The sequence below is a fragment of the Erythrolamprus reginae genome, chromosome Z (genome assembly GCF_031021105.1).
Source record: "Erythrolamprus reginae isolate rEryReg1 chromosome Z, rEryReg1.hap1, whole genome shotgun sequence".
NCBI classification, from domain to species: domain Eukaryota; kingdom Metazoa; phylum Chordata; class Lepidosauria; order Squamata; family Dipsadidae; genus Erythrolamprus; species Erythrolamprus reginae.
The window spans coordinates 144769685-144782917 of NC_091963.1; the positions used below are offsets into that span (position 1 = coordinate 144769685).

The 13233-nt window shown below is 38.5% G+C and overlaps 5 gene segments (V, D, J or C); all 5 read left to right on the forward strand.

The window, feature by feature from the left end:
- The first annotated feature begins 52 nt into the window (after positions 1–52).
- On the forward strand, positions 53–3317 carry LOC139154293 (immunoglobulin heavy variable 3-11-like). The segment is given in 4 exon segments: positions 53–74; positions 2314–2358; positions 2452–2779; positions 3101–3317. Coding segments are annotated over 4 exon segments (612 nt in total).
- A 1356-nt stretch (positions 3318–4673) lies between these two features.
- Positions 4674–5177, forward strand: LOC139154294 (Ig heavy chain V region 5A-like). The segment is given in 2 exon segments: positions 4674–4713; positions 4804–5177. Coding segments are annotated over 2 exon segments (414 nt in total).
- A 443-nt stretch (positions 5178–5620) lies between these two features.
- On the forward strand, positions 5621–7358 carry LOC139154464 (Ig heavy chain V region 3-like). The segment is given in 3 exon segments: positions 5621–5679; positions 6545–6662; positions 6752–7358. Coding segments are annotated over 2 exon segments (417 nt in total).
- Positions 7359–9381: 2023 nt separating this feature from the next.
- LOC139154465 (immunoglobulin heavy variable 3-48-like) lies at positions 9382–9986 on the forward strand. The segment is given in 2 exon segments: positions 9382–9486; positions 9580–9986. Coding segments are annotated over 2 exon segments (413 nt in total).
- Positions 9987–11974: 1988 nt separating this feature from the next.
- LOC139154295 (Ig heavy chain V region 3-like) lies at positions 11975–12476 on the forward strand. The segment is given in 2 exon segments: positions 11975–12014; positions 12100–12476. Coding segments are annotated over 2 exon segments (417 nt in total).
- Positions 12477–13233: the final 757 nt, after the last annotated feature.

A 13233-nucleotide genomic window follows, 5' to 3' on the forward strand; every position in this document is an offset into this window, starting at 1 on the left:
AAGAGGAACCCTCTGCTGAAGTGGACTCAATTTCTGTAGCATCCAGTCTAACATGAATACCCAGTTTATTCAGGGCAATAAGCTGATGTTGTAAACCATTTAGTCAGGGCTATAAAGCACTGTGAAGTAGTGTATAAATCTAAGTGCTATTGCTGTTCAAAGTGTACTTTAAACTTATGTGGCATTTAACACTCCTGTTCTGTTTAAGAAAAGTAACAAATCTTCTGTTCCCGGGTCACCCTGACCCGGACCGAAAACTCTTCATTTGCAGTGCTTATGTTTGGTCAATTTGAATACTTTTTTCTCTTGGAAAGTAGTCTGAACATTTCTGCACACAATGATATGAAAATTGAACTGAAGAAATTAATCCTTATTGGTTTATTTTGCACATAAATATGCCTCCCCCCCGTTTTTGTGAATTTTCTTTAGGTTTATTGATAATTATGCCTGCAAAATACATTCTATTTTACTAAAGTTGGTGTGGGATTGGTAGCTTGAACATTTCTGAACATAATGATATGAAAATTGAACTGGAAAAATTGATGCATATTGGTTTATTTTGTTGATGAAATGCACGCCCCCCCCATTTTTTTAAAATAGTCTTCACTTTATGGATAGTTTTGCTAGCAAAATACATTCTATTTTGCTAAAGTTGGTGTGGGATTGGTAGCTTGAACATTTCTGAACATAATGATATGAAAATTGAACTGGAAAAATTGATGCATATTGGTTTATTTTGCACATAAATGTATGCCTCCCCCCGTGTTCAATTATTTCAATTTATATAAAAATTATGCTGTTAATTTCAAACTTACATACTTTTTTTTAGTAAAATGGATTTGTTTCATAAAATTAGTTCTCTGGCTACAATGTGGTTGATTTTCAAAAGGATATTCCAAATATTTCAAGACAAATATGTATAAACAGTGACAATAATGGCACATAGCAAGGCCGGGGGGGTGGCCCTTTTGTGGCAAAAATAAACCAATAAGAACCATTTTCTTCAGTTCATTTATATTTTTCTTATATTCAGAAATGTTCAGTTTAGTATATCAAACCTTTTGGGGGAAAATTCCTTAGGGATTTGTAGCCTTAAAAAATAGAAATTGACACGAAATTCAAAAAGGATGGGGGGAGGGGCTTTTTGATCAAAATAAAAATATAAGTCTCAATTTTTCCAGTTCAATTTTCATATCATTATGTTCATAAATGTTCAAACTAGTTTTCCAGTTGAAAAAGTTTTCAAAAAGATCAAATTCAAGTACCTAAAAAAATTATTTTTGGTCCGGTCATATACGAACAGAAACAGACTCGAAGTTATGATTTTTTTTTGCCCAGAAAACAATTAGCCACCACCCCAAAAATATTTTTTGATGATCAGCATTGTTAAATTGAGTAAATGAATGCCTAAGATTTTAAAGAATATTTCGGATTTGGAGCATAAAAAAATAAAAAGTGAAAATGGTTGCAAGCAGCCGAGGGGGGGGGGCTTATTTCTGATATTAAAAAACCAATAAGAATCATTTTTTTCAGTTCCTTTATATTTTTCTTATATTCAGAAATCTGCAAGCTACCAATCCCACACCAACTTTAGTAAAATAGAATGCATTTTGCAAGCAAAACTATCCATAAATTGAAACAAATTTCACAAAAACGGGGGGGGGCTGCATTATATCCGCAAAATAAACCAATAAGATTTACTTTTTTCATTTCAATTTTCATATCATTGTGTGCAGAAATGTTCAGACTACTTTCCAAGTGAAAAAAGCTTTCAAAAAGACCAAACATAAGCACTGCAAATGAAGAGTTTTCGGTCCGGGTCAGGGTGACCCGGGAACAGAAGATTTGTAACTTTTTTTGCCCAGCAAAAACTAAGCCCCCCACCCCCCAAAAAAATTCTCATAGAGAGAACCCCTGAAATGATGAATAGTCATGAAATTTCAAGTTTCAGATATGCAGGGAAATTTTTTTACAGGGACTCAAACTTGGCTTCGGGTCACATACGACCCGAACAGAACAGCGTGTTTGTGGTGTGTAATAAAATGGAAAAAATGTTAGGGAAGCATTTTTCTGGCAAACATTCTAACTCTGATGTTATAATTTTTATATTAAATGCACATGGAAGTTGTATTCACTAAAATGTGTTGATCAATGAATTGAGTGGCTCTTTTATTCAGACAGATATGTAAATTGAGACACAGTTTCCTCTTTAAAGGAGCCCTTTGGTTTCCCTCTTTAGGCAACACCCATTGATATCAACCTTCTGCTATTTCCTGAAATCTCTCCAGTCAATTTCCTCCATTGATTACTGAGCAAAAATATGGTTAAACATTGTGTCCTTACTAGTAGTCCTCAAAGGTAATTATATAATTATTCCCCTATGTAAAGTTTATTTCCATGTTCTGCTCTTTTATGAAGATCCAATTTTTTTTAAAAAAAAAATCTTTTCAGGAGCCCAGTCCCAAGTCCAGTTGGTGGAGTCTGGAGGGGATGTGAGAAGCCCTGGAGGGTCCCTCCGTCTCTCCTGCCAAGCCTCTGGATTCACCTTCAGCAGCTATTACATGGCCTGGGTGAGACAGGCTCCAGGGAAAGGCCTGGAATGGGTGGCCTACATAACCTCCAGCCCTTACTATTCAGACAAAGTAAAAGGGCGCTTCACCGTCTCCAGGGACAATGGGAAAAGCCAGCTGTATCTGCAAATGAACAGCCTCAAAGTTGAAGACACGGCAATCTATTACTGTGCTAGATACACAGTGAGAGGAAGTGAATCTGAAGCCAAGTAAAAACCTTCCTTTTTTCAGAGCAGCTCTTCAACTTCACTGAGCCACAGCCACCCATGCACGTTGGAGAGCAGCTATGTCAATGGCTGCGCGTTCCTCCTGTGGAACCATGTCATAAGTTCGCCATCACTGACTTAGATAAGTGATGGCAATTTTTTCCCCCCTCATGTGTTGAAAGTGTTTCTGAGGGGAGCACTTTTGCAGGTGCATGAGTACCAACACCCATAATGCAATGCCCATCCTGCCCATCCTGCCCATCCATATGTGCGCACGGGACCCCTTTTGTTTTGGCCTTACATCCCAAAACATCTGTGGGAAAGGGAAAGCCACCTTTCCCCAAATGGAGCTGTGTCGGGAGGGGAAGCCTCCTTTCCCAAAATGAAACTGGGAGGTGGAGAAAGCCTCTTTCCCCAAATGGAGCTGGGAGGGGGAGAGGTTTTTCCCCCAAACATAGCTGGGGGTGGGAGCCTTCCATCCTTAAACAACACTGGGGTGGAATCTCCAGAGATCTCAGAAAGCACCAGCAACAGAAAGTGAGGAGAAAGTATGGGCTTGTCTGACCCAAACATCAGCTGGACGACAGGTTGCACATGCGCAGTGTAGCTGAGGTAGTCAATGACTCACATGCCTGCAGAGAGGGCTCCACATGCCATCTGTGGAAGCATGCCATAGGTTTACCACAACAGACCTAGAGCAAACAAGATATTTTGGATAGTACAAAGATAATTATTATTCCTTTTTCATTGAAAGGGTGTACTTGGTCGCAATGTTATTGATTGATTGATTGATTGATTGATTAATTAATTGATTGATTGATTGGATTTATATGCTGATCCTCCCCGAGAACTCAGGGCAGCTTACACCATATTAGAAAAACAGCAACAATATTCTAAACTCTAATATTAATATAAATTAACTAGTCTAAAACTCAAATTTGTTAAAAATCAGTCACTGTCATTCATGCAATTTTGCTTTTGCGCATCCGCATGCATTCCATTCATTGGCCAGGGGCTAATTATCTAGTGACCCTAAGCTTGTCAGAAACTTAAGTTTATAGCACCAATTTTTAAAAAAATAATTTTCAGCTTTTTTGCTTCTACACATGTATGAAGTCCAAATTGTGCGAATGGACACTCACCTGTACAAGATTTTTTTTTTTGCTTCTGCGGATGCGCAAAAGCAAAATTGCATGAATGAAGCCTCACATGCCTGCCCATTTGCACTTGCGCACCTGTGTGGTGATAAGAGGAGCCCTCTGCTGAACTGGACTCAATTAGTCTAGCATTTGGTCTAAAACGAAGACCCGGTTTGTTCAGGGCAATAGGCTGACGTTGTAAACCACTTAGAGAGGGCTATAAAGCTCTATGAAGCAGTGTATAAGTCTAAGAGCTATTGCTGTTCAAAGTGTTCCTTTAAACTTATCTGCCATTCAATGTGTTTGCGGTTTATCATAAAATGGAAAAAAAAAGATTAAGGAAGCATTTTTCTGGCAAACATTCTAACTCCGATGTTCCAATTTTTATATCATCATTAATAAAGTTTATTCTCTAATACTTTGAATCATTTTTATTCAGACTATTTTTCTCAGGATTTTCTTTCAGGTAATCTACAAATAAATTGTCCCTTTCTCCTATTAACTAATAGGAAAAAATGATCCTTTTCATAGGCCTGGAACATTAATTGCAAAATGCAGGTGGAAGTTTTGTTTGCTGAAATGTGCTGATCAATGAATTGAGGGGCTCTTTTATTCAGACAGATATGTAAATTGAGACACAGTTTCCTCTTTAAAGGAGCCCTTTGGTTTCCCTCTTCAGGCGACACCCACCAATATCAACCTTCTGCTATTTCCTGAAATCTCTCCAGTCAATTTCCTCCATTGATTACTGAGCAAAAATGTGGTTAAACCTGGTGTCCTTACTAGTAGTCCTCAAAAGTAATTATATAATTATTACCATATGAAAAGTTTATTTCCACGTTTTGATCTTGTATGAAGAAGATCTAATTAAAAAAAAAATCTTTTCAGGAGCCCAGTCCCAGGTCCAGCTGGTGGAATCTGGAGGGGATGTGAGAAGCCCGGGAGGGTCCCTCCGTCTCTCCTGCCAAGCCTCTGGATTCACCTTCAGCAGCTCTTCCATGGCCTGGGTGAGACAGGCCCCAGGAAAAGGCCTGGAATGGGTGACACTCATTAGCTCTGGTTCTAGCACATACTACTCAGACAAAGTGAAGAGTCGCTTCACCGTTTCCAGGGACAATGGGAAAAGCCAGCTGTATCTGCAAATGAACAGCCTCAAAGTTGAAGACACGGCAGTCTATTACTGTGCAAGATACACAATGAGAGGAAGTGAATCTGAAGCCAAGCCAAAACATTCCTTTTTTCAGAGCAGCTTTTCAACTTGACTGATCCTCAGACCCAATGAGGATTGGTTTCTTGTTACCTCTATCATAATTCACAGTGTCTCAAGAAAATCTACAGTAAATAATTTATCATTGATTTTTGTCACCAGAAAACTGTAAAGGTATTTCAAATTCTTCCTTGAAATTGGGGCATGGGGGGAAGAGGAAACTGTGCAAGATACACAATGAATGTTTCCACCATATTCAGTGAATAGGTAAAATAATTAATAAATTTAAAATTTATTAAAAATTAAAAATCCTTCCTCAGCCCCTTGATTAGCCAATTATGACTGATCCCCATCAAGTGAGAACCTTAGGACTATTTTGTTTGTATGTATCCAATCATGCAGGGAGGTGAAATGGGGAAACGTGGGCCCAATTTCCCATGCACAGGCCACACCCACCCCAGCTCCATGAAAGGAAAAATGTCACAATACATCACGTGACAGAAAGGTGATGTGGGAAGAGGGAGACCGGTGAATATGAGAGTTTGCTGTTGAAAAATGTAAGATGATGAAAATGGCTTGAAAATTCCAGTTTAATCTTCCCTGTTTACAAGGTGACAAATCTTTTAGGGTGGGGGTGGCAGGAATGGACTAGAATATTGATCCTTTAATATTATGGCAGAAAACTTGAAATGAAACTTCAGAATGAACCTTCTAAACATGTAACCTACCACACCAGTGAGGAAATATCTGCACCAAAAGAATCTCCTTGAAGAATTTGGAGCATGACTCCTTCCTTGCTTTTGCCACTGGGGGGCAATGTTGTTGTATGAAATCCCATTGTTGATGCAGTGGGGGAGGGAATAAAACAACTATGATGAGATGTTTGGGAGGCTGGATACTTTTTAATTTTATTTCTAAAATAATTCAATGAAAAGTTCTCCAGAAAATTTTACACCATTCTGCATGAAGTGGGAGATTGAATTTAATCTCAACATGAATTAAGGTTCTGAAGTGAGTGGACCAGAGGTGGGTTCCTATCAATGTGCCTCGGTAGTGGCCAGGCAATTGCACAATTTGCACGTAACAGTTTCAGGGCTGTCTTTCCCGATTTGGCAAAGCAAAAGCAAAAAATCATCATTAATAAAGTTTATTCTCTAATACTTTGAATCATTTTGAGACAGGCTATTTTTTTCAGGATTTTCTTTCAGTTCATATACAAAAAATCCTGTCCCTTTCTCCTATTAACTCCTAGGAAAGAATAACCCTTTTCATAGGCCTGGAATACTAATTGCAAAATGCACATGGAGGTTGTGTTTGCTGAAATGTATTGATCAATGAATTGAGGGGCTCTTTTATTCAGACAGATATGTAAATTGAGACACAGTTTCCTCTTTAAAGGAGCCCTTTGGTTTTCCTCTTCAGGCGACACCCATTGATATCAACCTTCTGCTATTTCCTGAAATCTCTCCAGTCAATTTCCTCCATTGATTACGGAGCAAAATGTGGTTAAACCTGGTGTCCTTACTAGTAGTCCTCAAAGGTAATTATATAATTATTACCATATGGAAAGTTTATTTTCATGTTTTGATCTTGTATGAAGAAGATCTAATTTTAAAAAAATCTTTTCAGGAGCCCAGTCCCAAGTCCAGTTGGTGGAGTCTGGAGGAGATGTGAGAAGCCCTGGAGGGTCCCTCCGTCTCTCCTGCCAAGCCTCTGGATTCACCTTCAGCAGCTATGACATGGCCTGGGTGAGACAGGCCCCAGGGAAAGGACTGGAATGGGTTTCACATATCTACACTGATTCTAGTGGAAAATTCTACTCTGACAAAGTGAAGGGACGCTTCACCGTTTCCAGGGACAATGGGAAAAGCCAGCTGTATCTGCAAATGAACAGCCTCAAAGTTGAAGACACTGCAGTCTATTACTGTGCTAGAGACACAGTGAGAGGAAGTGAATCTGAAGCCAAGCAAAAACTTTCCTTTTTTCAGAGCAGCTCTTCAACTTGACTGAGCCTCAAACCCTGGTTTCTCATTGAGGATTGATTTTTTTTTGTTACCTCTATCATAATTCTCTGTGTCTCAAGAAAATTTGCCCTCTAATAGGGGCACAAAACTCACAGTGAATTTGGGAATTTATATGAAATAATTTATCATTGATTTTTGTCACCAGGGAAAGTGTCAAGGTATTTCAAACCTTCCCTGGAAATGGAGGCAGTGGGGAGGAAACTCTTATTAAATGTTACCACTATATTCGGTGAATAGGTAAAATAATTAATAAAATAAAAATTAATTAAAAATTAAAAATCGTGCCTCAGTCCCTTGATTAGCCAATTACAACTGATCCCCATCAAGTGAGAACCTTAGGACTATTTTGTTTGTATGTATCCAATCACGCAGAGGGGTGAAATGGGTGAATGTGGGCCCAATTTTCCATGCACAGGCCACACCCACACCAGATCCATGAAAGGAAAAATGTCACAATACGTCATGTGACAGAAAGGTGATGTGGGAAGAATATGAGAGTTTGCTGTTGAAAAATGTAAGATAATGAAAATGGCTTGAAAATTCCAGTTTCATCTTCCTTGTTTCATCTGGAATGGAATATTGGTCCTTTAGCATCATGGCAGAATTTAATTTAATTTTTGGGAAAGCTTTTTTTTCTCCAAACAGAGCTGGGAGGATTGGAAACTTTTTTTTTCCAAACAGAACTGGGAGTGTTTCATAAAACTTTCCTGGAAATGAAAACAAAATGAGGAGATCTTTTTTTTTACTATATTACCAAACAGTTTCACCTTCCCTGTTCACAAGGTGATCAATCTTGGTGGGTGGGGGGATGAGGACCGGAATGGAATGGAATATTGATCCTTTAATATTATGGTAGAAAACTTGAAACAAAACTTCAGAATGAACCTTCTAAACATCTAAACCACCATTCATCCAATGAGGAAATATCTGCACCAAAAGAATCTCCTTGAAGAATTTGGAGCATGACCCCTTCCTTATTTTTGACACTGAGGGGCAATGTTGTTGCATGAAATCCCATTGTTGATGCAAGTGAGGGCAACAGGGTGGGGCGGGAATAATAGAACTATGATAAGATGTTTGGGAGGCTGGCTACTTTTAAATTTTATTTCTATAATAATTCAATGAAAAGTTATCCAAATTTTGCACCATTCTGTTTGAAGTGAGAGATTGAATTTCTTCTCACCATGAGTTAAGGTTCTGAAGTGAGTGGACCAGAGGTAGGTTCCTACCAATGCCTCCCAGTAGTGGCCGGGCGGCTTCAGTCCTATCTTTGCTGATCTGTATATATAACCACTTTTTTAAAAAATAATTTCCAGCATTTTTGATTCTGTGCAAAAAAATAACGGTTAGGGTTTTTTTCACATTCTGTATTAGTTAGACTTCTATGACAAGCTGAGCAATGGCAGCTCCTTAAATGTTTAATGTTGTATGTCTTTGTCTGTCTTCTTTTTTGAAAACAATAAAAATATTTTTTTAAAAAATAATTTTGCTTCTGCGCAAAAAGCACATGCTTCTGCGCAAAAAAGTGGATGCTCCCCTGTACAAGACTTTTTGTGATTTTTTGCTTCTATGTATGATCAGAAGCAAAATTGCATGAGGGGATGCTCAGGTACATGTGATTTTTTTTTTGCTTTTGCACATCAGCATCGGTGTGATCATAAGAAGAAACCCTTGCTGAAGTGGACTCAATTAGTCTAGCATTTGGCCTAACATGAAAACCCAGTTTGTTCAGGGCAATAGGCTGATATTGTAAACCACTTAGAGAGGGCTGAAAAGCACTATAGAGCAATGCATAAGTCTAAGAGCTATTGCTGTTCAAGTGTTCCTTTAAATTTATCTGCCATTTAATGTGTTTGCAATCTATCATAAAGTGAAAAAAAAAATGTTAAGGAAGCATTTTTCTGGCAAATATTCTAACTCTGATATTTCTAATTTTTATATAAGCATTAATAATGTTTATTCTCTAATACTTTGAATGATTTTGATTCAGGCTATTTTTTAAAGGATTTTAGTGTACAAAAAACCTGTCCCTTTCTCCTATTAACTCATAGGAAAAAATGACCCTTTTCATAGGCCTGGAATATTAATTGCAAAATGCACATGGAAATTGTGTTCGCTGAAATATGCTGATCAATGAATTGAGGGGCTCTTTTATTCAGACAGATATGTAAATTGAGACACAGTTTCCTCTTTAAAGGAGCCCTTTGGTTTCCCTCTTTAGGCGACACCCACCAATATCAACCTTCTGCTATTTCCTGAAATCTCTCCAGTCAATTTCCTCCATTGATTACTGAGCAAAAATGTGGTTAAACCTTGTGTCCTTACTAGTAGTCCTCAAAGGTAATTTTATAATTATCCCCCTATGTAAAGTGTATTTCCATGTTTTGATCTTGTATGAAGAAGATCTAATTTTTAAAAAAAAAATCTTTTTAGGAGTCCAGTCCCAAGTCCAGTTGGTGGAGTCTGGAGGGGATGTGAGAAGCCCTGGAGGGTCCCTCCGTCTCTCCTGTCAAGCCTCTGGATTCACCTTCAGCAGCTATGAGATGAACTGGGTGAGACAGGCTCCAGGAAAGGGCCTGGAATGGGTGACATACATTAGCTCTGCTTCTAGCACATACTATTCAGACAAAGTGAAGGGACGCTTCACCGTTTCCAGGGACAATGGAAAAGCCAGCTGTATCTGCAAATGAACAGCCTCAAAGTTGAAGACACAGCAGTCTATTACTGTGCAAGATACACAATGAGAGGAAGTGAATCTGAAGCCAAGCAAAAACCTTACTTTTTTCAGAGCAACTTTTCAACTTGACTGATCGTCAGACCCAATGAGGATTGGTTTCTTGTTACCTCTATCATAATTCACAGTGTCTCAAGAAAATCTACATTAAATAATTTATCATTGATTTTTGTCACCAGAAAAATGTCAAGTTATTTCAAATCTTTCCTTGAAATTGGGGCATGGGGGGGGGGGGAGGAAACCAGTATTGAATGTTACCACCATATTCAGTGAAAAGGTAAAATAATTTATAAATTTAAAATTAAAAATTTATTAAAAATTAAAAATCCTTCTTCAGCCCCTTGATTAGCCAATTATGACTGATCCCCATCAAGTGAGAACCTTAGGACTATTTTGTTTGTATGTATCCAATCAAGCAGGGGGGTGAAATGGGGAAACGTGGGCCCCATTTTCCATGCACAGGCCACACCCACCCCAGCTCCATGAATGGAAACATTTCGCAATATGCCACGTGACAGAAACGTGATGTGGCGCGTTTGACCCCCGTGAATTTGAGAGTTTGCTGTAGGTAAATTTAAGATAATGAAAATGGTTTGAAAATTCCAGTTTCATCTCCCTTGTTTACATCTGGAATGGGATATTGATCCTTTAGTATCATGGCAGAATTTAATTTAATTTAATTGACTTCTATGCCACCCAATCCCATGGGACTCAGAGAGGATTACAATAATGAATAAGACAATACAAAGATACAAAAGTCAAATAAGTAAAAACCCCATTATAAAAACCCTAGTGAACTATTCAATCAAACAGACATACATACAAAGTCAATCACCATTTGGCCGTGCCTAGGTGTTAACTTTCATGGCTCCCAGGCCTGCCGGCAGAGCCAGGTCTTTGTGGGCTTTATGAAGGCCAGTAGGGTGGGAGCAGTAAGTTCCATAGGGCCGGGGCAGCAACAGAGAAGGCCCTCCCTCAAGACTGTCAACCCGCATTGCTTAGTAGTCAATGGGACCTGGAGAAGGCTAACTCTGTGTGGTCTGCCACAGAGAGGAGGATGTCTGGCTGTTTTCCAAAGCACCAGAAGGCCAGATAAGGAATAACCAAGGAGAGATTCAACCAGAAAATAAGGAGAAATCTTCTGATGATGATTAAAGCAATCACTCAGTACAAAGCTGGTTGCCTGTGGAGGCTGTGAGGGATCAACCACTTGAAACTTTCAAAGGGAGATTGGACTGCCATTTGTCCAAAATAATGTAGAATAGAGTAGAGTAGAGTAGAGTAGAGTAGAGTAGGACAGGACAGGAAAGAACAGAACAGTACATAGTATAATAGAATAGAATAGAATAGAATAGAATAGAATAGAATAGAATAGAATAGAATTCTTTATTGGCCAAGTATGATTGGACACACAAGAATTTGACTTTGGTACATATACTCTTAAAGATAAAGATTAATTTGTAAAAATCATGAGGAACACTTGTACCTCATGAGTTTGTCATGAAAATGTCCAGAGATACTTTACTAGAAGAGTCCTCCACTACTCCACTGGCAACAGAATACCCTATGGAACTAGAGTTACAACCCTAGGTTTAGATCTAACATCCAAAGTGTTCCCTAAAGCTCAATTGCCATTCAATATATTTGGGGTGGTCCATAAAATAAACAAAGCTTAAGGAAGCATTTTGATAGCAAACTCAGATATTTAAGCCAATGTGTTATAAGTAAATTTATTCTATAATATCTGGAATCACTTTGAGAATGGCTGAAATTTTTCTTTTTCTTAAAAAAAGGAACTTTTCTTTTAGTTCATATACAATGAACTGGTCCCTTTTCCTATTAATTCAAAAGGTGTCTGAACCATTTTCTTAGGACAGGAATGTAAATTGCAAAAGGCACATGAAAGTTATGTTAATATAAATGGTTTAATCAATGACTTGTAAGGCTCCTTTATCCCAACAGATATGCAAATCGAAGACCAATTTCCCCTTTAAAGAAGCCACATGGCTTCCCTCTTCAGACAACACCCACAAACATAAACCTTGTGCTATTGCATGAAACCTCTCCTTTCATCTATTCATTAGAGGAGTCAAAATGTGGTTAAATTTTGTGTCTTTACTAGTAATCCTCAAAGGTAATTATTTCCCCTGTGTAGAATTTATTTCCATGTTCTGCACTTGTATGAAGGAGATCTCCTTAAAACAATACTGTTTTTTTAGGAGTCCAGTCTCAAGTCCAGTTGGTAGAGTCTGGAGGAGATGTGAGAAGACCTAGAGAGTCCCTGTATCTCTCCTGCCAAGCCTCCGGATTCACCTTCAGCAGCTATCACATGAGCTGGGTTAGACAGGCTCCTGGGAAAGGACTGGAATGGGTTGCACGTATCTACACTGACTCCAGTGGAAAGTTCTACTCTGACAAAGTGAAGGGCCGCTTCATTGTCTCCAGGGACAATGCCAAAAGCCAGCTGTATCTGCAAATGAACAGCCTCAAAACTGAAGACACAGCAATATATTACTGTGCAAGAGACACAGTGAGGGAAAGTGAATCTGAAGCTAGACAAGAACCTCCTTTTTTTCCACACAGCTATTCAACTTGATTGAGCCACACATCCTGGAATAGTCAATGGTTGGTCCGTAAAATAAACAAAGCTTAAGGATTTTAATTTTATGGATAACAAAATATTTCAAATCTTTCCTGGAAATGGAAACCACATGAAAGAATCCTATGGAACATATAAAACTTTTATAGATATGAATACATATAACAATCCCAAAGATTTCAAAGTTTCTCGAAATGGAACTAAAAAAGAACATAGTTTGCTGAGAGTGCACAATCCTTACAAAAAATGACTCTTTTCACAGGCCTGGAATATTAATTGCAAAATGCATGTGGAAGTTGTGTTTGCTAAAATGTGCTGATCAATGAATTGAGGGGCTCTTTTATTCAGACAGATATGTAAATTGAGACACAGTTTCCTCTTTAAAGGAGCCTTTTGGTTTCCCTCTTCAGGCAATACCCATTGATATCAACCTTCTGCTATTTCCTGAAATCTCTCCTGTCAATTTCCTCCATAGATTACTGAGCAAAAATGTGGTTAAACCTTGTGTCCTTACTAGTAGTCCTCAAAGGTAATTATATAATTATTCCCCTATGTAAAGTTTATTTCCATGCTCTGCTCTTCTACAAAGAAGATCTAATTTTTTTTTTAAAAAAAATCTTTTTAGGAGTCCAGTCCCAAGTCCAGTTGGTGGAGTCTGGAGGGGATGTGAGAAGCCCTGGAGGGTCCCTCCGTCTCTCCTGCCAAGCCTCTGGATTCACCTTCAGCAGCTACTGGATGTCCTGGGTGAGACAGG